Raw genomic sequence first — 27,654 nt, 5'->3', positions numbered from 1 at the left:
GCAGGGGTGAGCAAGCATCTGACCAGTTCTAGACGCAGTCCAGGACCCCCCGCCCCCCCCTTGCCCATATGGCAGTGGACAGCAGTGCAGACACAAGAGTAATCAAGGAAGTGGAGCAACAGGCTTTAGCCATGCTAATCCCCAGTCACACGCTGACACGTGCCTCACCAACGCACACGATGGTACCAAACGCCACATGCTGTGACAAACACGCGGACACACTGCACATGCAGACAAAGGGACTTCAGTCTCACTGGAAACACACATACATTTAAACAAAGTGCAAATCGACTCATTAACCAAATCAGTGGCGTAGGATAAGTCGCTGAAAAATGAATAGATGGATGGATTGATAAGTGGAAACAAGCAATATTTGTGTAGTATATAAAATGAGAGAGAAAAAGACGACTGAAATTCCATGGTGTGTGCATGTTGGTGTATAAGCATGAATGAAGAACAAAATAATGAAAAATACATGATATTTATCTTAAGGGTCTTTAAGTATTTTGCTTTGGCGATGGCTGTATTGTACACTTAATCAGATATAAGGTTGCATGGTCAATTTAACACAGAAATTTAAGCCACAGTTTTACTCACTGACTCTCACACAAACAGGCACAGACACAGACACAGGCATAGACACAGACACAGGCATAAACACTGGCACAGACACAAGCACAGGCATAGACACAGGTACAGACACAGGCATAGACACAGACACAGGCATAAACACTGGCACAGACACAAGCACAGGCATAGACACAGGTACAGACACAGGCATAGACACAGACATAGACACGGGCATAGACACAGACACAGGCATAGACACAGACATAGACACGGGCATAGACATAGACACAGACACAGGCATAGACACAGACACAGGCATAGACACGGGCACAGGCATAGACACAGACACAGGCATAGACACAGGCATAGACATAGACACAGACACAGGCATAGACACAGACACAGACATAGACACGGGCACAGGCATAGACACAGACACAGGCACAGACACAGGCATAGACATAGACACAGACACAGGCATAGACACAGGCATAGACATAGACACAGACACAGGCATAGACACAGGCATAGACATAGACACAGACACAGGCATAGACACAGGTATAGACACAAACACGGGCACAGGAACAGACATGCTCATATTGGTAGCAGTATTTAGAAGACATGAGTATAAGGAATAATGTCCTTTAAAGCATATCTCACGAGTTCCAATGAACTGCACAGACACTCTGACTCAGGGACATGATCAAGCACAAACCCATGCAAATACACACACATTCACAGTGGTTCCCTGCTCATTAATTGGCAGTTTAATCCTGAGGAATGTTGCTAATTAGCACACACTGGCGATTCAGGATCTTACACAATCTGTAGCACTACAATAGCAAGACTGTCATGGTGATTTTTGTGCCACACAAACTTATACACAAAGTGCCAACGGCCTGGCTTTCTGTTACACAAAAATTCACAGTATTACAACACTGGCACACTAAAAAATCTTATCCCACAAACACATGCATTCCCCAGCCAGAAGCAAGTCATCTATAGAGTTACCGATGCATGTGCTCCCTAGACATCTTAATGTGAGTACTCAAAGTACCAGACCATTGATTCCGCTTCATCCCAACTCCAAAAACCCAGACTAAAGGGTCAAATGACTGGAACAATGGTGTCTGGCCCACCCAGGTTCATCAGATGACTCAAGTAGTACGTGCTATAGGGGTACTTGTGGCTTGTGGCCCGTAGGCTGTGATGTAGAACATGACTGTGCAGTCCAGATACAGAAGAAGACTTTAGCAAAGCGGTCCAATGAGGTTCAGAGAAGCATTTACCGTAACAGAGCTTAAACCTACATTTTATCAATAAAAACAGTGATATAAAATTGATGATCAAGTTTGGAAGTCTTTATCTGGCAGGAAAAGGAGCAAAGATGAAGCAATGACTTAGATTGGAGAAAATGAAGAAGTAGGATGTCAGACAGAATCATTTTCTAGAGATTTATGAATAGGCAGATTAATCCTTTACTGCAGGGGGTCTGATTTTAATTAAAATGAATGCAAATGCACTATTTAAACTAATTGGTGTATGTTTATTTGGGGAAAGCTAAAGGCTGCCTCTGATGCCGAGTAGAGAGGAACAGAGAGGCCCTACCAGCGGACACAGTGGAAATTTCAGAGGGATGGGAGAGCAGGTTTTAGAAGTGGAGGGGGGCGGAGGGGTTGAGGCAGAGTGAGGTGGGGGTTGGGGGTTGGGGGGGTTGCTGACCGAGGTCCAGGCAGCATGGCTGGTGATACACTGTGGTGGTAAATCCAGATTAGCGCGTCTAAAATGGGCTTGAGAAATCTGCTGTGGGACCTATAATGCAGAAGCCTCTGTCACCTCCAATCGCTCACATGTATCTAATCCTGTACGCAATGGCCTGACACGCAGTGGATGTGGCCCCACACAGCTCCTATTGCCCAATACAGGTCGGGGCTGGTCGGCTGTCCCCAGCACGATGTGTCACAGGCTTGGGGCTGATTACCCCTCGGGTCCCAGTGATGGTGACATTCACTGTTCCCTAGCAGAGACTATGCAGCTATACACCCAATAGGGGTAGAATACATTTAAATGCTAGAATGTTCTATTTTGGTTACCTTATGAATTTCATTACCTGACTGATTAACTAATATGTCGGTACCTTGGTTAATGGTAGCCCATTCCATACATCCACCACACTGTCCTTACTGCGTACTGACATCCCACCCAGTCTCCTCTGGCTTGTGCAGTGAGACTCAAGCAATAGGCTCCATGCTAAATGCAATGTTGCATTAAATAAGTGGTTCTGGGAAGATGGATGGATTTAATGGCCAGTTTATTTGACTTTGATGCCAATGATTTGTTGATAGATCCTACATTTCTGCAAAACACCTAAACAGCTTGACAGTATTCATTTAAATATTTTGAAGTATGTGTAAAAGATACACAATTCATTGTTGGTTATATGATCTACCTCTTACATTAGACTGTAGTTTACGGACTGGGAATGAGGTCCAGATATACTGGGTTTATGTCTAAATATACTGGAATTAAGACTGGATAGAAGTCCAAATATACTAGATTTAGGATTAGACAGGAAGTTCAAAAATACTGGGTTTATGACTGGACAGGAAGTTCTAAACTCCATCCTCTACACCCACTGCTCCACTGGACTGCGCCTAGGACTGGACAGGAAGTTCTAGACTCCATCCTCTACACCCACTGCTCCACTGGACTGCGCCTAGGACTGGACAGGAAGATCTAGACTCCATCCTCTACACCCACTGCTCCACTGGACTGCGCCTAGGACTGGTCAGATGCTTGCTGACTAGTGCTTTGCTCACACAGCTGACCTGTGCTGTGCTGTTATATTAAGTTATAGCTGTGCTACTGGTAGAAGCAGAAACATTGCAGCTAGGTCTACGGTTGATCAGCCAACTTTCTTGCAGTTTCTGTTTAATTGACTTTTCAATTAAGTCTAGGGATTTTCTCGTTATTGCTTTTTTTCTTTTATAATAGTCTGGTTGCTTTTTATACTTCTATACAACCAAAGTACAAAAAAATGCAATTTCCACACCAGAATTCTCAGTGACTCAGCGCTTAATTTGTACATTATCAGGTTTCGTGTATTATCCCAGAATGACATCATTCAAGATGTAGAAAGAACGCAAATACAGTAATGTACTTCATTGCTTCTACCTTTCCCCCCAACCTTTTCCAGTCTTCTGCAAAGAGACTAAATCAACAGCGACGTACTTACGTTTTGCTACGGAACGCAAAAACTTGCATTGTGTAGTCTGGTCTAGACACGCATGAGTATGGCTGTGTTACAGAGTATGGATATGTTTAAATGTATGTAAAAGTTTGATAAGTTTCAATAAAATTGGTTTTACTTTGACATTTCTATTGGTTTTCTTTAGTCTCTTTATTTCTCTTTTATGTTTGGACGATGAATAATACTAATACCTTAAATTTAAAAATCGATTTTCAGTAACCCTAAGACGCAAAAAAATACGCAAAAACACAGAACACGGTGAAGAAGCAATAAAATGTTTCTGCGTGTTTGCGCGTGTGCTTAAGGGTCACATGTGGTGACAGCGGTGAAGTGATCACAATTGACAGTTATCCGGAATAGGCATTAGAAGGTCAGCGTAGATGGAAACTGGGGGCCAAGGGGTAGCTATTCCTGCGAGAGAGAAAATGCGGGGCGGCTGGCGTGGGCACCGTCTGCTCACCGTGCACAGCCGCCGCGGCAGACTGACACGCTCACGCTCCGTTTGAAGTATCGAAGGCACGCGCCCCTGCGCGTCCATGCGTGCCCCGGCATATGTTCCACGTATATACACTCACAGGCTCAAAAACACCTGTTAAATGCCCCGGTTTCCAAGGAGCAGCTACACATGATATCATAATTAATAACAATACAGATTTTCCACGTGATAAACATTAAACGTACACTTGCTTTTAAGAGCTATAGTATTAATGCCCATGGACCATGTACCAGGATAAGCGGTTCTAGGATTTCAGTCGGAGGGAACAATAAATTATATCAAACAAATAAACAAAAATAAAACGGTGAAACATAATCTGGACCCCCGCGACGTTGAATAAGACAAGCGGGCACAGAAAATTATGGATGGATGGATTGATGGATAAAATAACATCCAATTTTAATACCAGATACAGTGGTCCCAAAACGTTAGTTAATAATAACACCTTCCATAACCTCCTGAGACCCTACGTCCTCATATAAGGACATCAGTTTTAGTTTAAAACTATTAATTGTTCAAAAAAATAATGTTTGGTTTTTATGATTATGAGGTACTACTAATCCCAAATAGCTAAAGGAAATAAAACATGCACACCAAACAAAAGCCCGGGACTCAGGAGGTTATACTCAAATATACAGATTACCTGACTGTAAAAGAAATATTACCGCAATCATTTCAATAGCTTTCAAGGAAATGATTTTTCAGTGGTTTTGTTAACATAACATAATGTGTCGTGTTTATTTCCTACACAAGTATACTCAAACAGCAATGCCGTAGCACCCAGTTATGTTCACATTGTTTAATTAATGGGTGTCCTGTGATGTAGCTATATTGTATATTTCTGTTTGGCAGTTAGAAATCCTTTTACGTTCTTTCATGCAAATTTTCTCAAAAATCAAAGTTGTGATTATAAATGTGGTACAGCTACATTTACTTATGCGGAAATTAAACAATGTCCACATTTTTTTAAGTGAGGGAAAAAAAATTACAATCATTTTGCAATATTCGCACAAGGCGTTAAGCTGTTATCTCAACAGCGCCGCCGCTCTTTGATGGTTTTTCACTGCCACCTAGTCGTAAAAAACACATTTCTTATGACTTGAAATAAAAGCATTTTAATAGCCTTATCATGAATAGCTAGACTAGTATAGTCAGTATAACCAACTTATTCTAATAAAAAGAACCAACATGAAGTTTTTATTTGTTACAGTTTTCAATCCGCATAGCATGCAGACATGCCATTCTTGAATTGAGTGATCATTGTTGACACACCACAGCACACAACAACGAAATCTGTCCTCTTCAATTACAGTTGCGTTTCCCTAACCATTAAGCCACCACTACCCACCTCGCAATACTCACTGGTGCAGTTACATCCATTTCTTGGATATATGTCCTTGTTTACTATGTATAAATTCATAAAAGATTCAAAACAACTGAATTACAACACGCACAAAAACACCACCAGAGACTTTTCCACAGACTTCATAACTTCTTATTGTTAACATAACTAGACGTTATAAAAAAATTGTTAAAAAATAAAAATCCAACAAACTCATAGACAGTATGCATGTAAGTAATCAAAACCTTTCATTAAAACACATAAAAGGGATTTCCCCACAGGGAAAACCTTCTGGACAAACACTAAAAAGCAAAAACTCTGTTAACAAACAAACTCTCCCACAACCAATCGAGTGCAAGACGAGTAACATTTCAATAAGGCTGGGTAAGTGTTGTCAAGTAAGGGCGTAATTCATGCAAATATGGAGAACAGATTTTACACGCGCTTACGCCGGATATTGCAAAGGATCTCTTTAATGTTATTGGTCAGAAACAACTTTAGCTTAGGAAACGGTGTGGTGTCAAGACAAATCCCGTCAGTGAGAAGAATAAAGATAAAAGAGAATGAAGAAATTTCTTAGAAAAAAAGCAGATGTAATAACCTGGGGTCCCTATCTCACCTCCATTGTCGAGAGTCCCACCCATGCTGTGTATGGAAAGTGTTCATATTCTACTCACGTCAACGTGGCTTTTTTCTGTAACTGATTTCGGTTACGTTTCATTTAAAGTGAACGAGAAATGCAACTTCATAGAGCACGTTCTAGTTTTCTCAATATAAGAACAATCGAGGTGATCGCTTAGTTCAATCGAATTACTTATATCCGTTGAAGAAAGTTACCATTTTATGAATGCCACAAGATAGCTTATAGAAGTTTTTCGACACAAGGGAGACGTGGTTATAATAAAACAATGAAATTTGTGTTACATATTGTTTGGTAATCAGACCGAGTATGTGTTATGACAAGGGGGTGTGCTCTATGCAAATGACAAAGTCGGGTGTTAATATAAATGTGCATAAGTAATTACCACTGATATTAAGTATAATCAAGCCTAAAGTTACCATGCCTATCATTTTTGATCTAATATAGATTAATATAAATGTTAATTATGTAAAAGAAGACATATGGATTATAATGTTATCATGCTTTGCAATTAATACGAATTATAATTTCAATGTTCAACAGATTGTTTCAGCAATAGATTCAATAGCATTGATGCATTGCCCGTAGTTTCGCCACAATACATCATGTAGTCTGGATAAAACCGAGTTGCTACGGACTAACAGTGACATCTAGTGGATAAACTCGGAATGTTACTTTGTATGTTTTGTATTTCGATCGCTCAAAAAGTACGCGGAAATTTTGATTGCAAATAACACACGTAGTACAGTAAAAGGAATACGCGCATACTTACAGATAGGAAATTGACAGCACTAATATCGAACAAACAAAATACAACAATATGGTTTATAAACTACAGAAAACGCAACAAATGCCCAAAATAGTTAAAAATAATATCTTTCTTTTCACCATTCAAAGGGGCTTTCCTAATAAGGAAAACCTACTAGACAAATACTAAAAGAGCAAAATCTCCATTGATCAGGAACGGTCGTCACAACCGACCCGGTGCAAGGCGCCTGATATTTCCATTAGGCTGGGTACGTTTTGTCAGCTAGGGGGTGTGTCATATGCAAATATTGTGCACCAACGACCAATAATATGCCGTCATTGCCAAAACCTTTCCAAATGACTATCCTTTCTCTAAGCATGTCGTGTACGCTGCCCAAATTTGCAAGTCTTTTCAGTATTACAGTGACCCGAAAGAATTTGATTGTAAGAAACAGTGAGCTGCTAAAAGAGATCCAGAAAGTGAGAAAATCCATGGAAAGAGAGAAGGAAAAATTGTCCTAGTTAATAAAGCAGATACAGTGGATAGTTATCAGTGAAGACAATGAGACGGAAACTCCCAGCATTATGAATCACATTTATATTTTTTAGTCAAGACTAGTCATAGACTATCTTGTCACCACCTTCAGCATGCAGCAATACAAGGAAATTCAGGGCTCTTAAGTTTCACCAAAAGTTTGGAGCGAGATTACATCTGTTAGGGGCGGAGCGTGTGCCTCATGGTCGATGCGTGAGACTTGAGAGCCCTGGATATTTAACAATTAGAACCTGCCTTTCTAATTTTTTTCTCTCCATCTCTTCCCACATCACAGGAGGTCATCCAGTGTCCCCACACTGAAGTCTCTCTCCATCACAGCTGTGAAACACACCGTGAAGTGTAGAAATCAACCCTGTGACTCAGCTGTGAAATCAACCCTGCTTTTCAAGCCTTTGTTCAAATGGGATTCTAAGCACACACATCATTTGCACTTTTAAAGATGTTTTCGGAGAATTCCAATCATTGGTTTGAGGAGTGTAGTAGCAGAGCAGTTCCATCCAGTAGCAGATGTAGGGTAGGAAGCGGTAAAAAACTGCACCTACAGAGTGACACGTTCCTGGATATTGGCAAGTGAACATGGGAACCACGATGGCAATGAACATAAACAGCATGAGAGGAGCTGTTGCACTGATAAAGTCAGTTCTAGATAGTTCAGTGCGTTGAAATCAGAAATTCTGCCAAATCGTGGCCGTTCTCTCGGCCATTTTTAAACACTAAGAGCAACATGCAACCTCTAGTGGGAGTGAGAGCCAGCAGTGTTACCAACGGAGTCACCACGTGGATTGCTACAGGATTAAATACTCTGCAACCGGGGTGAAATACCATCATGTTTAAATTTACTATACACATCCTTTCTGCTTTCCGATAAGTGTCTGCCAAATGATGTTGAAGTATATTCTGATAAACCCGGCAAAATAATTTTAAAATTTTATTGCTGATGTGTTCCACCAATTTTTAAACAATGAACAACTCAACTGATTTGTTAATACTTTATACCAGCCTATATAACACCGGACCACTTGCATATAAGAGGTTTACATCTGCCACCTATTGGACGAATTCGGAACATCCGCTTCGATCCAACAGCCAAAGAGTAACAAAGTATAACATATAATGATTCAACAATTACATATTTTAAAACAAATCTTAAACTAGAAGTTAAAAACATTTCACTTGGGTGATTATATGCTTGCACAATAGGCCTACCAACGAATGGCGATTTCACTTCAGATATCCGAGGATTGCGGTAACTGTGTACAGTCGTCTTTCACATGCAAAGACAAGTAAAGAGCTTTCTCGAGTGAAACATGCGTAAAACATTAGACATAATAACAACATATATTCGTCGAGGGTCTTTTTTATTTGGAGGAAATCTTCTTGGTAAATACTCAGCTTGCATTCTGACGTTTTTAATTTGCATTTTTAATATCAGCCTTTCGGACACGAAAAATAACAGAACGTGGCTGTTGTATCAAACTGTTGTTAAACTAACCTAGTGTACGTAATTGAAATCCTGTTTAGAATATCAGTTAAGCGTATTCACTATTACAAAATCTTACATGCTATATCTATAAAACTGGTACCATTTATAGTTTTACTGATTTTAATTTAAAAAGGCGCACTAAAACCTTACTTCCGAAATGACGTAATGGAGTGGCTGTTATATTTGCATAAATGTCCCGTCATGCACCGCGCCTTCAAATATATTATTTAGTATTTAAGCTTATCAAGGATAAATTGTAGTAAAATTACTTAAACTGTAAGAAAAACGTAAATATGACTTTTATTTTATCAGGGATTCCCAAAAGTCAGTAAGTTAAATAAATTACCGTGGAGCGGCGGGGTAAGCCCAGACTCCGCACTCCTGCCTTCCCGAAGTCCTCGTCAGCTTTGCGCAGTGGCAGTATCGTAGCCTATGAGGTTTATCCGAGGCGCGATTATTGCTAGTTGAAAACTTTACCCAATACCCCGCCTTGACGACTTGAAATATAGTCGGCGTAGGCAATTTTTGACGGTCTCTACGGAGGCTTGTAATCGGTTAAAAAATAGCAAAAAACGCTCTTGATACATTTTCAATTCATACCGCAGTTAACACACGGATAATCTTATTCGTCGTAGTTGTGTGAACGGGTTAGGATTTGCCGGGTAAACGTTATTGTCGAGCAAATTACCGATGCTTCTGTAACAAAAAACATTATTTTACCATGTTAATTCATCTTTGATCTCTGTACAGGAAATGCTATTGTGTTTTTCCTTACATCTCTCATACTGCTCATGTTTCTCTGTAAATGGCTGTTTCTTAGAGGACACTTAGCGCTTTAAGATGACGTTACATGTTTGTAGACGTGACCTTGCCAACCACTTCTTCCTGTCGAATCAAAATTTTTATATCAATATGATTTTTTTGCTCCGCTGGATCTGAAGAGGTTATAGGATTATTTTCGTGATAATTTCGGGTTTGGCTATGTGCCTCAGATTCCAACTCAAAACCTGTACATTTGAACCTTTAAAGTCCAACATAAAAAAAAAAACAGTAGTTTTGAAAATCTTTATTCAGTAACATTTCTTTATAAATTCATAAATTTTAAAATCTATCCCCCCACCCCCATACAGTACAAAACATATTCTCAGCTCTTATGGACATTAAATCTTGTATACAATCACTTCCATGATCAGCTCCTATTGAAGAAATAGTGCTGAAGAGATTCAGGTTTGCACTAGATAAGAACATTGAAGGCCACAGGCATACAGACAAAGAGCTGATATGCGTGCAAAGTCACACCGAAAGCTCTGCAATTCCTGACATATGAGAGCAAGTCAGCTCAGATGTGATATGACATTAATGAATTAGCATTAATATCATTAACATTAACATGGATATCACCATTGATAACAGACAGACACATATCAGTGATAAGGAACCAAAGTGCTGTTCAGTCATCACTTGGCACGGCAGCTGTTTCCAGAGGCTCAGAATTTGTAGCACAGCGCCCCCCTCTGGCTGTGAGAAAGAACGGACCCTCACACCCTGAATCATGCAGCAAGGCTGTCTACTGCCCGTCTCTCACTGCTGCATCATGAATGGCCAGTGTGTGGGATTAGTAAGGCGCACAGTCCCTCAAAAGACATAAATCTTGTCCCTCTGTACAGCATCCAAATCATCATCCAAAGTAAGGAGAACCTGGGACAAAAGGAACAGGAATAGAACTGGGTCAGAAGAAATTGAAATCGTCACATTTTTGTAAGATGTGTATATTTTCATGAGAAAGGGGAACCACATTACAAGGGAAGTGTGTGGCTTTGCGGGTTAGACCTCTGTGGTTGTGATTGGAAGGTTGTAGGTTCAAATCCCATGGCTGGTCACGTGGTTTCACTTTTGTACCTTTGAGCAAGACCTTTAACCTCAAATGTTCTATAAACTAACTGACCCTGGTTGCTCACCAATATGTCGCGTTGGAGAAAAAGTACCTGCTAAATAAATTTAATTCCACTCTACTGAAGAAAGCAGTTTGTTGAATGTTGTAATTCTTGGTATGGGCAGCAACTGGTATTCAATGTAAATCATGGAGTCCACACATACAGAAGTCTTCATCTTTTCAGTAATGTATATCTGCATTTGGTCTACCCCAGCAATTTCCATACCCGGGAGCACTTGTGTTATCCCTCCCAGTCAGACTTCCCAGAACTGTGCATGTGTGGACACACGCGACTCACCAGGAAGGAGCCAAACATGGCGATAGAAGACAGGAAGTGCCAGATGTCATGGTCATCGAAGAAGGAGAGGAGGATACAGTCGCGGTTGTGCTCACGAGACTCAGCTGGGGTTTTCTGAAGACGACAGAGAATAACTGAACTGAAACGTTCTTGAATAGACTTCTATCTGCTTCTTGGGTACTGTGCTATTGTGGACACCAGTAGCCCTCGCCCCTCCCGCCAAACTCGGGTGGTGTGGGAAACGTTATTACTGTACTTCACACAGAATGCTATGGTGTGTCATACTGGTGCTTCTGAGCATTTGGGGGGAGGGGAATAAAACTCACCTGCCAGGTGCTCAGTCCCTGAAAGAAGAAGAAGAGGGCAAAGCCCCAGACCACCGCGGTGAAGAGGATGCACACCAGAGCCAGGCAATGGATCCGCTCACCGCTACGGAGCTGCAAGCAAACAGCCGCCGGGAACCAAACACCATGTCAGTCACCTGTCCCCCAGAGCCGACACGCTACTCCTGTCATGGCAGAGACGCTGTCTTCCTCTCAGGGAGCACATTTCACAATATGACAGCATGTGTGCTGATATGAAGATTCAAGATTCTTTACTGGTCATGCGCAACACACAAAAGACTAAACAAGAAAATGCAAAACAATATAGACAATGTAAACAAGGCTAGATGGTACCATACTGGTGCAAAAAAAATGCAAAACTGCAAAAACTGGATGATATGTGATCAGAGGCTGATGAATGCAGTAATATCTAAGCTCAGAGTGCAGGTGTCATGGGTACGACTGTCATGGGAAATGTGGATGTTGGACATTTGAAAGGCTCCGGGAAGAAGCCGTTCTTGAATCTAGTGGTTCTGATGCTGGACACCTCTTATCAGTCTGCAGAGGGGTCAGCAGTTTGCGGCTGGGGTCCTGAATTATAGACTGAATTTTATTACAAAAGTGGTTAGTGAGACACATCGGAAGGTCTCACCTTCATGATGATATAGAAAGCGAAGTAGAGTAGGAGGTTGCAGATGGCGATTGCCAGCAGGTATGAGGCAAAGTCATTGGGACGTTCGATCAGTCCATAAGCCGCCCTGCATGGGATATCAGATTGTTTATTTTATTCTGTTCCTCATAAACATACAAATGCCTTCATTGTCCAGTACATCTGACAGTCTTACAATATCAAAACTCATCAAGTTTATTGCTCAGCTGTTCCTCCTTCTAGCTGTCCGAAGCTCTGCAAAACGCAACTTTGTTTCATTTGTGTGAAATGGCAATAAAAGTGTCTTGACTTGAATACTCACAGAGACCAATTAACAATGTTGCCCATCACCAACAGTACCATTCGATCCTAGCGGAGAGATGGAGGGAAAAGACAAGAATGAGTAATGAGCCCAGTTACACTCAGGAGTGTTACGCAAGATCAGAGCATCTGTTAAAGAGAGGGACTCACGATGTACATGGGGCCGCTACACTGCCGGATGCAATCGGTGTAGACCACATAGAGCATACGCCTCAGGATGCCAGAGTCTGAAACACATGGCAGTTTTATAGGTCAACATTAATGCCCAGTGCAATCATGCATACACTAATGCACAACTTCCCAGTGCAATCACGCATACACCAGCTGCGCAACAGCCCAGTGCAATCACGCATACACCAACTGCTTTAAAAAAAGCCTCTGAAGAAATGCACGGGTAAATTCGGTAACCATGGTTTATATAAGAACATAAGAACTATACAAACGAGAGGCCATTCAGCCCATCAAGCTCGTTTGGGGAGAACTTAACTAATAGCTCAGAGTTGTTAAAATCTTATCTAGCTCTGATTTAAAGGAACCCAGGGTTTTAGCTTCCGCTACACTAGCAGGAAGACTATTCCACACTAACTACACGCTGTGTAAAGAAGTGCTTCCTCAAATTCGTTTTAAAATGTTCTCCCGCTAATTTCCACTTATGGCCACGAGTTCTAGTATTTAAACTAATATTGAAATAGCCATTTGGCTGAACAGCATCCAGACCCGTTAGAATCTTATAGACCTGGATCATGTCCTCCCTCAGTCTCCTTTGCTCGCGGCTAAACAGATTCAGCTCAGCTAAACTCTCCTCATAAGACATTCCTCTAAGACCAGGAATCATTCTCGTAGCCATACGTTGCACCTTTTCCAAGGCAACAATGTCCTTCTTAAGGTATGGTGACCAAACCTGCACACAGTATTCTAGTTGGGGTCTTACCAAGGAATGATATAAATGTAACATCACCTCCCTTGACTTAAACTCCACACACCTAGAGATATAACCACATTCTATTGGCTATTTTATTGCTTCCCCACACTGGCGAGAGTGGGACATGGAAGCATCAACATACACACAGAGATCTTTCTCATCATCAGCTACCTTTATTTCAGTGGAACCCATAAAATATCTGTACTTTATATTTCTGCTCCCTGCATGGATTACCTTACATTTATCGATGTTAAATTTCATCTGCCAAGTATCAGCCCAGTCGCTAATCAAATCCAGATCCCGTTGTAGCCTCTCTGCTGCTAGATCAGTATCTGCTACACCACCCAAAAGGTCAGCCACACACAGTCACATGGCAGGGAGCTCTCGTGTTCATACCCAGTCTCCAGCGGCCCATGTAGTAAAGCTGGGTGCTGAGCAGGAGTGTGGCTATGATGTGGATGACAGAGAAGACAATCCAAAACACCATGTTCCCCTTTCCAAACACCTGGAGGAGAGGAGAGACGCTGCAGGTCCTCAGCGAGAAAGTGCGCATGCGTCGAGTCGATCAGCCTGTTTCTCTTGGTCTCTATAGCAATCCATCTGCCTATGGCTTGGAGTCTCACATTATCAATGTGCTGGCAGTGGTTCTCAATGTATGGTACATGTACCACTGATGCCACATGAGCACCCTCCAGTGGTACAAAGAGGCATCTCCTTTTGCTAAACTTCAGTCATAATGGCACGTGGAGAGCCTAATAATTTCTGAAGTGATACATGGCGTAAAAAGTTTGAGAACCACTGTGCTACACAACAAATTAGGTGTAAATGTTATAAAAACATTAATAACAACTGCCGATACGACTCCTCTTCTGATATCAACACAAGAGACGAGAGACTCAGACCGAGAGACTCAGACCGAGAGACTCAGACCGAGAGACTCAGACCGAGAGACTCAGACTGAACGTAGATGACGACAGGTTGTGCTGCTGCCGTGTCCATCGTAGGAAGGAGAGCCTCACCACCCCCAGCACGGAGAAGAAGATGACGGCGGCCAGGCAGGCGTAGGCGGTGTAGGCGCTGGCGTTAATGTCGGGGTGCCGCTTCTGGTAGAGCTTCAGCATGCAGAGCCCCGCGATCATGTACATGAAGGAGGTGTCTGTGGGGGAAGCGGAAAAGGGGAGCAAACACAGGCTCTGTAATGCACATGTCCCATGCAGGCTACCGTACATCCTTACACATGCTCTGGCACATTCTGAGGCACGGCTGATCAACTGAGTCTCAGTTTTTGGTCTTGTCCAGGGATATTCAAATCACGGTCCTGAAGGTCCGAGCACTGCTGGTTTTCCACCTTTCTTTGACCCGTGTGGTAATTATTAAACCAAGTACCTGGCAGAACTGAAAACAAGGCCTGGATTTGAAATTAAGAGCCAAATTTGAAGAGCTCTAGTCTAGTCTGTGTGAGTCCTACACAGACTCAGTCAAGTGCACAGATTACTAAGTGGTTTAATGTGTATGTGACCAAAACAGACTTGTTCTGTGAAATGGGGAACAGTGTGTATGCTTATATATTTATGCATATATAGATAACTGTTTATATATTTACAGAATTCTGAACTGAAAGGACATCAAGGCAGTGTTTGACACCATGTGACCCCTTTCTATACATGCTGAGTGCAGGATCAAGACAGACAGGTTTCCATAAACTACAGAATTCATTCCCAGGCTCAGGCAGCGGCGCCCTCACCGAACTGAAAGTTGGTGTAGTTTGGGCAGACGTGGTAGCAGGCACTCAGCAGGCCCTCCATCATGAGCGCCGTGCCCATAGCATAGAAGAGGCCAAAGTGTTTGGGGATGCCGCACTCCTGTAGCAGGGAACAAGAGAAGAGTCAGCAATCCCTCACTTTCAGTCAAACCACTAATCTGCCCCTAGAGGACAGAGGATGCATTACATAGCCCATGAGAGTAATTACTGATACAACTCCAGGATGTCATCAAGGATCACTCATTCATAAATAAATGTTAACTTTTTTATATATAGTTCTTCTAACATGATTGGCCAAAAACATCCAACACGCTTTTCTACAACTGCGAAAAGATACTAAAGTATATTAAAATACTACTGATATCAATTGTGAACAATCAGCTCTTTCTCTCTGAAAATTCATTAGCAAAATGAATTTTTGGGGGCGGTTTGAAGGTCACCAGGGTCAAATCGGCAGAGTGATGTCACCCTTGGGCCCCTGAGCAAGGATCTTAACCCCCGATCGCCCCCGGTCATCTGACCCTGCTTTCTCAGATATGCATGTCGCTAAATATGTTAGCTTTCGCCGAACGAATAAAAACGTAAAAGGGAAGCGGCTAAGCTTTGGGCTGGGCCTGCAGAGCCGGCACGGCCCCGGCCGCCGCCGCCAATCCTCACCAGCGCCGCCACCTCATGCCGCAGCAGCGCCCGGTTGTGCATGATGTCCCTGTGCAGCACGATGAGCAGGAAGAGCAGGCCCAGCATGATGTAGCCCAGGTTGCTCAGGATGTTGTTGAAGGCACTGTGTCGGGGAGCGGCCGCGTTAGCAGCTGACAGGCTAAAGCTATGCTACACTTACCTAAAAACAGCACAATACGCGTTTTTCTTATACACATACAAATACATGTATACATAATATATAAAACACATTAATTATGTAATACTCGCACACACAAAACTGGGCCTTTAAACGGAAGTAAATATAACAGAACAACCCCCCTCCACTGACTAGTTATGTAGCCAAAATACACATATAAATAGCTGGTTGCTTACAAACACTCTTAAAAATAGCAGATAAGGATGGTGTTAGCGGTTAAATGGGAGAGCATGGGGGAGATGCTGGTCTCTTTTTTGTGAGACTGCCTGCAGTTTACATTGTTCACACCACACACAGTGACGCACGCAGTGAGACGCACGCAGTGAGACGCACGCAGTGAGACGCACGCAGTGAGACACACGCAGTGAGACACACGCAGTGAGACACACGCAGTGAGACACACGCAGTGAGACACACAGACCTGACCTCAAAGCTCCCAGGGGATGTGCACAGAGGAAGTTGTAGTAGCAGATGTCTTGGTTTCCGGTCACATTCACCACCTGTCAATCACAAACACAATGGAACAGGCCGGCACTGCTGCGATCAGTGCATAGTTTAGCATCCATGTGCAACACACTGGATCTACATTAAGCTAAATACAGTTTAGCAGTCAGCCACTGCAAGCCCTGACCACGTCACTCATGTGTAAAGCACTGTGGGAGGTGGGGGGGAGAGGTGAGGGATACCGTCTGATATGTGATGACCAGCTGGATCACAGGAAGAGCGTAGAAGACTGCAATCGTGGCGATGTTCCTGGTGACAAGAACCGGCATGTAAACGAAGTTCATGCTTCTAGGGCTTCAAATATGCTAACTGTGTTCCCAGATAAGCAAGTACACTGACCACCATTAATATTATTGTCATTATTATTAATATAATAATAATAATAATTAATACAATTCGCATTACGCAGATTTTAACATCAGGGTTCATAACACTGACACGGTTCTATAACTCTCACTCAAAACTGGAACTTGTATGCAGTCAGAATTCCAGGTTTCTTACCAGAAGTAGATCTGGTACTTTTTATTCAGAACCCTCTTGTCCTTACGAGCCAGATCGGACACACACAGAAACTTCTGGAAAAGTGAGGAGACAGAACGCATTTGCTGTGGTTCACAACCCAACACACTTGACTGCGTTGATGAGTTTCACCCTTTCATGCCTGGATGTTTGGTGACCAATGCAGAGGCAAGGCGATCAATCTCATTAGTGTGTGTGTTAACTATTTAGTTATGCTAATTCTAGTTATTATAACTGCACCTTAATTAATGTTTTAATATGTTCCTATTGGAACCTCAACCATCAACAGGACCACAATGTTGATATTTTAATTAGCCTGCCTTGGTGGTCATTTCTTTAGGATACTACTTTCATTTTACACATTTAGAAAAACTTACAGGCCATTAAGAACACTAGTGACGTCTTTCATTGGCCCATTCTCACAGTTAGATGGGCACTGGCCTTCTCCGTCTTCAGGAATATATATTACAGCAGTGTTTCCCAATTCGGGTCTCGGGAACCAGCTGACAGTTCACCTTTTCGCTCCCCTACCCGGAGCTGGGAGGGAGCAAAATCACGGACTGCCTGCAAGTCCCCGAGGACCAGATTGGGAAACACCGTATTACAATGTCACCGTTTCTGCAAACACAGAAGGGGGAGGGGCAAGGACCTTGGTGCGGACGATATTTTTGTCGGAGTCGATGTCGGCTAGAATGTCGTAATCATCCTCCTCCACAGAACTGAGCGACTCCTGCCTGCAGCGGCCCACACTGTCCAGGGAACGCTCTGGCAAAGAGGAAGATCACCAGTGAGACCGGAATATCCGTCTGGACGGAGGGCATGAAGCCCGGTAGCCGATTTCTACATTTTCAACATTGAGAGTGATTCTCAGATGAGGGAGGGTAAATTTAAACAGGCATTTTTTTTTTTCTTAACTCGTGCAGTGAAAAAATATTCCACATCGTCAAGACTTTTTCCGGAATTACACCCCCGTTCACAGGTGCTGGTGTATGACTCTGCATGCCTGATTCACGGCAACTGAAGCCTGAAAATAGGTCAACTTGACAAGCTGGATTTGGAAGATAATTTGATTAACATTTCTGAGCTCCTTCTGATAAGTTGGGACAAAAATACTCCTCAAAAGTCTTTTACTCTAGAAAACACCAGGCTAAATTAAAGTCTGAAAACTGGTTGAGAACAGTTCATTAATAAGGGATCCAATTGCTGAATGAACAGATCAAGACTAGTTTCATAGACCTATAACACTGCTTTTACAGATTAGTTTATGTTCATTTTTTTCCAATCAGCCACAACTAGTTTGTTTAGTTGGAATAAAACACAGCATAGAGTCTTACACCAGTACCAGGGCTGAGAACCGCTGAAATACACACCGTCATTCATTACCATTACTTTTCATTTCTGATTCGTACATCAGGCAATCGAAGGCACAGTGCTGATTCGCAGGAGTGAGGGAAAGAATGCGATCAACAGTTAATATCACCAATGCGGACGGCTAAGTGGAAGAGCGTGGTGAGTGATCTGCGCTTGAAGGGCTCGCGTCCTGACAAATGACAGAAACGAACCAATCAGCTGCAGGTGCTTTAGCTAAGCGCCGTTATGGCAATCGGCTTCCCACACACAACTTACATTTGTGCTTTAATAAAACCAGTTTAAGTGTTATTTTCGGGTTATGATGGTCCATGTTATGATATTTCGACTTTACAATGAGCATGATTATTCAGTTCAATAAATTACATGAGATATTCAACAATTTATTATAAATAGGCTCCGTGTTAATTATTTTGTCCAACTGTAGGCTAATGTAAGTGTTCTAAGCATGTTTACGGTAGGTTAGGCTAGGCTATGATGTCTGTTACGTTAGGTGTACTGTATTAAAATGCATTTTCGCCTTACGATAGGTTTATCAGAAAGTAACCCCATCGTAACCCAGGGAGCGTCTGTATTCTGTTGTAGACTGTAGATATTTGCAGTAAAACTTCTTTCCAAGGCATCATTAACAAATCGCTTGGTATATGAACCTGCATCCTTAGCATTTAAGACTTAAGGTTTCTTAACCGATGTCCCTCAGTGCCTGGACACAAGTGTGTTGCAGTTCCATACCCATGTATCCATAGTTGACGTCGGTCGACCCTACGCTGTCTGTAATGGGCTCCGAACTTAGTAGGCTGCTGTTGTCTGCTTGTGGGAGACAGGAGGACAGACAGAGTGTCACTGTAGTTCAAACAGGGGCCACATGACCTTTAGCTTTCAGTTTTCAATGAGGGGGCAAAAAAGTTATCACATAAAAGCACAGGTAGGACGAATGCTGTGGTCCCAATGCTATGGCATATACTCAACATAGAGGTGTGTGCACCCGTAACTCACCAATAGATCCATACTCATAGGGGGATCCAGGGGTCAGACCCTTACCTGCAGAGAAACAAGGCTTAGAGCCACAGACAGACAATACACGCCCATAATTCAGTGGTTCTCAAACTATGGCACACATACCAGCTCCCTCTGGTGGTACATGGAGGTATCTCTGTATTTTAAAGTGAGTCATAATGGTGGCATGCGGTGAGCCTAGTACTTCCTGGATGTGGAATGCTGTGCAAAAAGTTTGAGAACCACTGGCATAATTAATAGGTTAGTCAATGACACTGTTAATAACGGAAAGACGCTAGCTTGTTAGGAGTCCTCCAACAAGTTAGGGGGCAGTAGAATAAGAAGTAACCCCTGGTAACGCCTGTTGGCGAACATCCAATCATGTTCTCATCACTTCTATATTTGATGGAGGCTTACAGGCAAATCTTGCCATCATGAATCAGAACGTAGTAAGCAGTACTAATTTTGCCATTAGGGAAATTCATTTAAACAGTGGCAACAATAATGATACATTTTAAGCTTTGATTCAAGGCAAACTTCTATGTGAACTCTGTCCTGACAACGCCAATCAGACAGATTCATCTCCATTCGGCACTGAAATGCACGGCGCTATTCAAATACACCTTAAGCCAAAATTCTTGGCAATTATTTGTCTCCTACAATAAAAACATAAATAAAAATCATGACGCTGTCATATTAGAAAATTTTTAACATCACTGGATGTTCAGTTGCTTATCAGATACAGAGAAATGACAGAGCACCAGGATCCACCAATCAGCTTCTTGGTGTCTGGTAAGGTATTAGTATTAGATTTTGGGTGACTTCAACGTATGTTTCAGAGACTGGCACGTTCACACAGAAATACACACGTGGGCAAGACTATAGTGTATTAGTGCACATGTGTAAGCAGTACTGCACATGCAGAGAACGGAAAATGGCGACGGGAGATATGCACACATTTTCTTACACTCAGTTCTTACCGAGCAGAGAAGCTAAGGCACAATGTTACAACAAGCAGGGAGGAAAAAAAAAAACACATTACATTTGAAATAATACGTTTCATTGATTGTTATATAGTCACTCAAGCACAGAGTGGAGAGAATCTAGCAGGCTATATACACTGAATTCTTTTTTCTGGTCTGTAGAACATCCGGCACACTATCACAATGTTGCTAGGATACCTGTCTCCGCCGGCGACGCTGCCGGGGTGCTCAGCAGGCCCCCCCTCCGTTTGTGCATCCTGGGGGAGGAGACATGGCAAAGGCTAAGGAGGAGGACATCGCGTTGAAGTGGGCCGGGGGGGGGCAACACGTGCCGACGGCCGCTGACCTCTTGTTTTCCACACAGGCCACCAGGAAGGTGATGATGTAGAAGGATAGGAAGATGCCCAGGCAGAAGAGCATGCCCATCACGTAGACCTCCGCTGCAAAAAAGAAGGAACGGGGGTGAGGGAAGAGTGTCAGACCGCTGGACGTCAAGATGAGAAGCGTCACCGTACACTGATGTCATCTCCCTGCTTACATTTGATTGCGGGGGAGACGACGACATCCAAGGTTTTACTCCGATTTCCAGCATCAATCAGCTCATCTGGAGAGAGGGGAGAGTTAAATCAAAAAAATCCATTAGAGCAGGTTTAGGCCATCTTCTCCTCAAAAGGCCAGGGAGGGAGTTGGGAGGGAGCAAAAACGTGGACAATCTGAACATCCCCGAGGGCCGGGTTGGGAAACATTGAAGCCGTCTAATGCGGAGTCTGTCCCCTTTGACCTCTTATTGTACTACACTAGTATTGCTGATATCTTACACTTTATTGGTATCTTGTGACAAACAGAGACAGGATGAAGACCGTACTCACCAGGCCGCAGGGGATAGAAACGCAAAGGGCCCCCGCAGGCTTCGTCCTCAGTCTTCACCACGATGACCACGTAGAAGCTGTTGCTGGGGAAGTCCTTCCTCTACAGACAGAGGGAGAACGTGTCAGAGGAAGGAGGTTCCCTCATGCCATCAAGCTGGTATATCGGGACGGCAGACCCGACGCTGCCACTGACACGGGCTCATTACCTGAACCGTAATGGCGGCCGTCTTCGTCATGGTCTGGTACATCCCGATAAAAGCCACGTTGTTGTCCAAATCATACACTGGACACTGTGAGACAGACGGGTCACAGAAGTATTCATCCCTATTCAAAACAATACTCCACCTTTCACTACTGTCCTTCTGGGCTAAAATTAATGTATGCGTGGCAAAATGCACCCTCTTGTGGCAAGTCAGCACTCCTGCAGCCTTCCTTTAGTAAACAGCCAGGCATTTTGCAATAGGCACAGATATCTGCCAACACTAAAATGTAGGATTAGCTGCACCTCTAGAATCACACCTTTAAGCTTCTGACACAACACAAACAGATCAGCGAAGAGACCTTTAGTAACCAAAATATTTTTCACACAGATGGCATGTGTGGAGGTGGAGGTCTGATAAAACAGACCGAACGCATTTCTTACCAAGATGTCCTGGATTGACATCACGGAGCAGGGGAAAGTCATCTGGGAATTGACCTTGACTATGACAGAGTCCACTCCATCGGGGAACGCGTACTTAAAGTACTGGACAAAAGACAAGACAACCAGTGAAGAGAGGTGGCTTTAGCATGCAAAGGATCAAGCGTTTTAATTTATTCGGCTCATTGTCTCACACATACACGCAAGTTCTGTCAGTACTGGGACGAAACAGGACGCCTCACAGCTAGTGCTATATTCAGATTACTGCCTTGCCAGATACACAATGGCACGCTAAATGCCAGATGGTGATTCTTCTACAAACACAAGCAGTTAATCCCAAAGCCCATATTTGCCAGTATTTTCTCTACATCTCAGAAACAAACACATATAGGGCCCAGAGAAACATACTGTCACTCATTTGATAAGCTTATGTTCAGCTTTATCGCTCAGATCACCCCTGCCGGACTTCGACTTCACACCTGGTGACATGGAAGCCCAGAAGAATCCAGGCATACCCCGTATCTCCTGGCCATAAACTTGGGCAGAGGTTTCGGTCACGCCTTACTAAATATCAGAACTGAGGTATTAAACTGCCGATTTCATAACAAGGAAATGTGAAATCGTGCAAACCCTGTTGGTGATTTGGTATTGAGACGATCCAACTGGTTGGCAATGACGTCTGCATGTATATGTGCAATGCTGTGTTTGACCACACGGGGCACTGGACTGCTGAAGTGTAGCGGCCTCTCAGGGGTTTTACCTGAGGCTGGGATGGAGTAGCAACAAAACTGAACTTCGTGTCCGTCCTAGAGGAAAAAAAGTTCATTAATCCCCCTCTGGTCTAATTCACTGTCTTGCTTTGCCATCACCTTCATTCTCGTCTTCCTTCCATCCATCCATCCATCCATCCATCCATCCATCCATCCAGTACAGGCCCACAGAGCGCCTGAGTGTCTCTTGGAAAGGACACACAAGGGACCCTCCACAGCAGATGCCAAGCTATCTCGGAACACACACATCATCTCAATGTACAATACTAAAATTAATTATTAATTTGAATATGAATAATTAACATTTTCTTTAGCGGTCACATTTCAGTATTTGTGCTTTTCTGAATGGGGCAACAGGAAAAAACATTGTAACGTTCTTTAGGAAATGTTCAAGGTACTGCCCTTATACCCTTATGTAACGTGGTGGGGGGGATGGGGTGCATCAGCAGCAGGTGTGGGTCGCGACTCACTGCAGCGTGAAGCTCTCCACACGGCTGACCCGCAGCTGGTAGTTCACGCCTCGGCTTGACAGTGTGGACACGTCAACGAAGAAGAACTGGATCTCGCTGGCAGCACGTGTGGGGGGCTGGCACAGGGTCCGACCCACGTGGGTGTAGGAGTACTTCCGCTGGTATCTGGGTGTCAGACAGGGTGGGGCACGAAATCAGAGGCGCAAGACGCCGGAGGGGACACAATACAGATAGTTTCGAAGCAACCTTTAGAACACAGTTAAGCCAAGGAGCATCGTTGTTTAGACAGCAGGGGGCAGGAGTGAGACCTTTATACGAATGGCATGTCTAGCTGTTGATATGGCGCTCAAGTGCAGGACATGTGACAGATTCAAAACACACAAATGTAGGCTCATTTGCCTTAAGGGTTCATAGTCTCACATGAGCAACCACGAGCAAACACATAAAAACAGTGGCAGTAAATTTCCAAGCAAACAGAACTTCAGGTCTTACACCCATAAACACATTTGCATGTCTAATAATATCACCACATGTGAGTTTCCCATTTGAGGAAGTCCAAAAGTTCTCCATGTGGCATGAGTGGTCACCGAACGCGTAAAGTACTCTCCAGAGTTGAGCAAGTTGGGGTGGAATTCTGACCTGCGCTTTAGTAATCAGAGCCAAGAGCTTGACTGGAGGCCAAGACCATTACAGATTATTTAAGGCATGACAGAATGTTGCGGCTGATTGCCCAGGGGGAATTTTTTGTTGTCTAACTGTATTACAAAAAACTCCAAACACAAAAAAAAATAAACAAAGAGATAATAAAGTGTTTCAAAAATGCAGGCGGCAAAATTTTCTTAACATAATCTTAAATATGAAAGGTGAAAAATTTATTGCAGGTACAATGATGTAGTTATGAATTATTAACTCATCACTTACACCCGCATACGCCCTGCGCTGGAGATTCAATCCATTTTATTTTTTATAAAGCGCCTTTCGAAACAGAGCCACCCCAAGGCCCTTGATGGGACTGTGTCAATCCATTATTACACCAGTTAAACAAAATGGTGAACAAAACTGGGGAAAAGAGAAGAGGAACAAAAGAAAGATAAGAATGAAACCCCAGTTCAAACCCCTTCCCTTCCATGCCTCTTTATATTTAGGGTTATATGTAGTTTTTGCTCAGAGTGTGTAACTATGTTTCCTCTAGGTGTGAAGAAATGAAGGGTGTCTCCAGCTATAGGCTAATTACCTGTGCTGCGGAGGAAGTGATCAGTTTTCTTGGTGGGGGGGGGGGGGGTCCCAAATAAAGCCTTGCCAAGAGCCACCAAAAAGATAAAGCCAGCCCTGGGAGAAATCCCCCCCCACCACTATCCTACAGGAAGTCATGGTACATTCAGGGATCTCACTAGAAGAGATTCATTCTTTTTCACATTTTCTCACATTAACATGGACACTACAATGTCCATCTATCGCAGGCAGGAATTCCACCTGCTGGGCTTGACAACACCAGTACCAAGCTGCAAGTCCTGTGTGGTATTTCTGCTACAAAAAAAAATCAATGAAATCAATCCTTCAAGTCGATCGTAACAATGGAGATAAATGAGATCACAGAGTCTACTGAGACTCCTCAAAAGGTGATGTCACCAGCAGAGTCAGCCAGAGTGCTTCCCCTATCTTTGTACTTGGGCCTCTACATCTGCAGACTGATCCCTTAGCCTGGGATGTCGTTTGGACCCACGGTGACGCAAACTCCACCCATCTCACAGACCACGCCAAACAGATATCTGTACTCACAGGCCACGTAGAACGAGAGGGACCTGGAAGGAGACCACTGCTTGCTTCTGCCTGACCACGAAGAGGATGGGGCTGTCCACCTGCTCCGACTGCACTGACACCCGCACCCCCTCTGTCTGATGGGAAATACGACACACATTTCAATCCATATTCACCTATCAGACACAAAAACTGGATACGTCAGTAAAACAACTGAAAAGGTTTTCATATCAATGTCTACAATAACATTGTGAGTGCAATGACCACCAGGAACTCCACAAGAAGTAACAAACCCCACAATGAACAGATACACTTCAGATGGATAATGTAAACAAGATCGCCACCATTATACCCGAATGTATAAAAGCATTTGTAATTGTTTCCTGTCTATGACATCATTTTTAGTAAACATGTATGCGTGAGTGTAACAACAAAGCATAAACACTTGAAATCGTTACCTTGTTGCGAGACACAGTGTGATTAAAGGCGTAGATCGTCTGGATGTCGCTGGTCACCGTGTCGTTGTAGGTAACGTCGAACTCTGCATCTCTCTGGTACACCGTCTTGGTTTCGCCGACAACAGCGGAGGCCCCATAAGGTGCCACACACAGGCACAGAACCACGAGTCCAGCTCCGCAACCCGGCCAAACCGGGCCAGGCTTCCGCCGTGTCCGCATCCTCCCCGTCGGCTGATCGATCTGTTTACTGTGGCTGTGCTTACTTGTTACGCTTTGCGACGCGAATATCTCCCGAGACCTCTATATGCTTGACGTCTTGCAAAAAAAAGACATAAAAATCAGAACTGAAAGCCCAGTTTTGCAAAAGAAATGATCACAATGTAAACGTCGGTATACTGGTTCAGCCAGAAGGCTAGCTGGTAGCAGCTGTTTGTCCCTACAGCCTAGCTAAGGAGTCCCAAAAGCAGCCACGAAACACAAAGATGGGCATGACTGGCACTTTGTTACCTCCTAGGACCTCGGACCCACCTTCCGCATCGGATACAGCGCATGATACCCCCACCGAGTCTCCGTGCGGCGCGATCGGCGGCTCCTCGGCCGCGTATCTACTCTCCCTCCGCGGCAACGAGCGGCGCCACGATCGGGAGGAGAACCGTGCGCCTCCCTCCTGTCATCCTCCCGAAATGTCTCTGCACTTGTCAATTTCCCGGTGCACGGCTCTCCCGACTGACCCGAGTCGCTGCTTTCTTTAACACATAATATCCTAGTTAGCAATAGCGGCGCGTATAAACACTGACACTGTCTGTCAAGAGGCACCGTAAAATCATGGGGCCGGATCTGGGTCCAGTCTCCTCCAGTGAAGATCTAAGCTTTGTTCTTTTAGCCTATAACACAGACAGAGAGTACCGTCCCACGACCAAAACCGTAATCGGTACCGTCTACATTCCTGCGGGCTCGAGCACGCGCACCTGGCTTATTCCGTCGGATTGAATTGCACAGTTTGGGTTAAATCCGTGTAGCTCAGCAGCGCCCTCTGTCGCCCAGAAGAGCGCTGTAAACAAATCCAGCGGCGCGGTGACGTCATCCCCACCGGACCGGTGATGAGGGACGTAGTAAAGCTCTTACCGAGGGATGGTTTTTGTCGTGAGAAAATATGTTTGTTTGTCGACACTTAAACTGTTCGATGTAAGGATTTTACAAGAAAACTACAGATTTAATGAAAACAAGTTAAACCAAATCGTCTTTTATTTTCCATAGCTTACGCTACGTTGTACTGAAATCCGTCCTCGTCGGCATGACCAAGAGGAGCACAGGTCCTTGCCTTTCTTTCTTCTCATTCTGTGCAGGTTCGTGGGAAGGACTGAAGGACAAGGCGCAAGGCTGGTGACATCCGGCATGGGGTGCGAGTCCATCGCAGAGCACAACCATAAATACATGCAAACAAAGGGCGATTCAGAGAGACCAATTTATTTAACTGTATGTCTTAACTCTGTATGAGGAATCCACATGATTAAGAAAAACATATAAATTCCACACAAACAGAATAAGGATGAACATTGTTCCAGTGATAAGAAGGTCACCAGTTCAAATTCTGTAGCTGGCAAAGTGATGTCACCACTGGGCCCTTGAGCGGGACCCTTAACCACAATTGCTCCAGGGACACTGGCTGACCCAGCTCTCTGATTCTGACTTGTCACCTTGGACAAAATCATCTGATAAATACATGCGATGTACTCTGTGTTCTGCCACAGTGCAGAGATGTGCATTTAGTATAACTGGTATCTGTATATTGCAATTGGGTGCGTGTTGTTGTATGTGACCTGCAATGGACTTACGTTCTATCCAGAATGTCCCCCTTCTTTGTGCCCTAAGTTGCCCTGAGATCCAGACCTTAATAAGTGGTCGGAAGATAGTTGGAATTTAGATGATTAGACCACAGCCTCTCTTAGGAGTTGAAGTAGGAACCATGATGTTAGGAGGTCACATCCTTCACCATTGCACTAACAATTAATCCATCCAGCCTGTGTGGTTCACACTTCTGGTAGCACCATAATCTTTGTAAAATATCTTGCAGTGTTTTCCATTGTAATCAACCTGGGATATTTTGAATGCTTTGCAGCAAACACACAGGGAAATACACATTTTGCGCTGTAAATTGTGGCCTGCCT

The 27,654-nt window shown here is 43.6% G+C and overlaps 1 protein-coding gene and 3 non-coding genes across 9 annotated transcripts; 1 reads left to right on the top strand and 3 right to left on the bottom strand.

Annotated features, from left to right (window-relative positions):
- Nucleotides 1–5,925: 5,925 nt before the first annotated feature.
- LOC111854979 (U7 small nuclear RNA) lies at nucleotides 5,926–5,982 on the bottom strand. Its single transcript, XR_002840796.1, has one exon. It is a non-coding gene; the product is annotated as a U7 small nuclear RNA (small nuclear RNA).
- A 1,214-nt stretch (nucleotides 5,983–7,196) lies between these two features.
- LOC111854978 (U7 small nuclear RNA) lies at nucleotides 7,197–7,254 on the bottom strand. The gene has a single exon (XR_002840795.1). It is a non-coding gene; the product is annotated as a U7 small nuclear RNA (small nuclear RNA).
- A 2,236-nt stretch (nucleotides 7,255–9,490) lies between these two features.
- LOC111854977 (U4 spliceosomal RNA) lies at nucleotides 9,491–9,631 on the top strand. Its single transcript, XR_002840794.1, has one exon. It is a non-coding gene; the product is annotated as a U4 spliceosomal RNA (small nuclear RNA).
- A 507-nt stretch (nucleotides 9,632–10,138) lies between these two features.
- sidt2 (SID1 transmembrane family, member 2) lies at nucleotides 10,139–26,514 on the bottom strand. 6 transcript variants are annotated; one of them, XM_023833469.2, is made up of 29 exons: nucleotides 26,015–26,514; nucleotides 25,487–25,801; nucleotides 25,050–25,165; nucleotides 23,271–23,435; nucleotides 22,791–22,836; nucleotides 22,034–22,135; nucleotides 21,597–21,680; nucleotides 21,391–21,490; nucleotides 21,060–21,125; nucleotides 20,868–20,961; nucleotides 20,720–20,778; nucleotides 20,519–20,530; nucleotides 19,539–19,583; nucleotides 19,275–19,352; nucleotides 18,655–18,714; nucleotides 17,824–17,939; nucleotides 17,157–17,230; nucleotides 16,838–16,904; nucleotides 16,578–16,651; nucleotides 15,953–16,076; nucleotides 15,278–15,395; nucleotides 14,553–14,689; nucleotides 13,930–14,038; nucleotides 12,762–12,838; nucleotides 12,613–12,659; nucleotides 12,294–12,399; nucleotides 11,645–11,755; nucleotides 11,319–11,432; nucleotides 10,139–10,785 (listed from the first exon to the last, which is right to left on the bottom strand). In XM_023833469.2, the coding sequence occupies exons 2-29, from the start codon at nucleotides 25,703–25,705 to the stop codon at nucleotides 10,723–10,725; spliced, it is 2,583 nt and encodes an 860-aa protein (XP_023689237.2). In that variant the 5' UTR covers nucleotides 25,706–25,801; nucleotides 26,015–26,514; the 3' UTR covers nucleotides 10,139–10,722. The 6 variants fall into 6 exon arrangements, with proteins under 6 accessions (XP_023689237.2, XP_023689238.2, XP_023689241.2 ...); XM_023833470.2 differs by having other exon boundaries at nucleotides 19,275–19,349; nucleotides 25,487–26,514; XM_023833473.2 differs by lacking the exon at nucleotides 18,655–18,714 and having other exon boundaries at nucleotides 25,487–26,514.
- Between the last annotated feature and the right edge of the window lie 1,140 nt (nucleotides 26,515–27,654).

The sequence above is a fragment of the Paramormyrops kingsleyae genome, chromosome 17 (genome assembly GCF_048594095.1).
Source record: "Paramormyrops kingsleyae isolate MSU_618 chromosome 17, PKINGS_0.4, whole genome shotgun sequence".
In the NCBI taxonomy this organism is placed as follows: domain Eukaryota; kingdom Metazoa; phylum Chordata; class Actinopteri; order Osteoglossiformes; family Mormyridae; genus Paramormyrops; species Paramormyrops kingsleyae.
The sequence above is the reverse complement of the archived record's forward strand: the minus strand, read 5'-3'. Positions and strand labels throughout refer to the sequence as shown.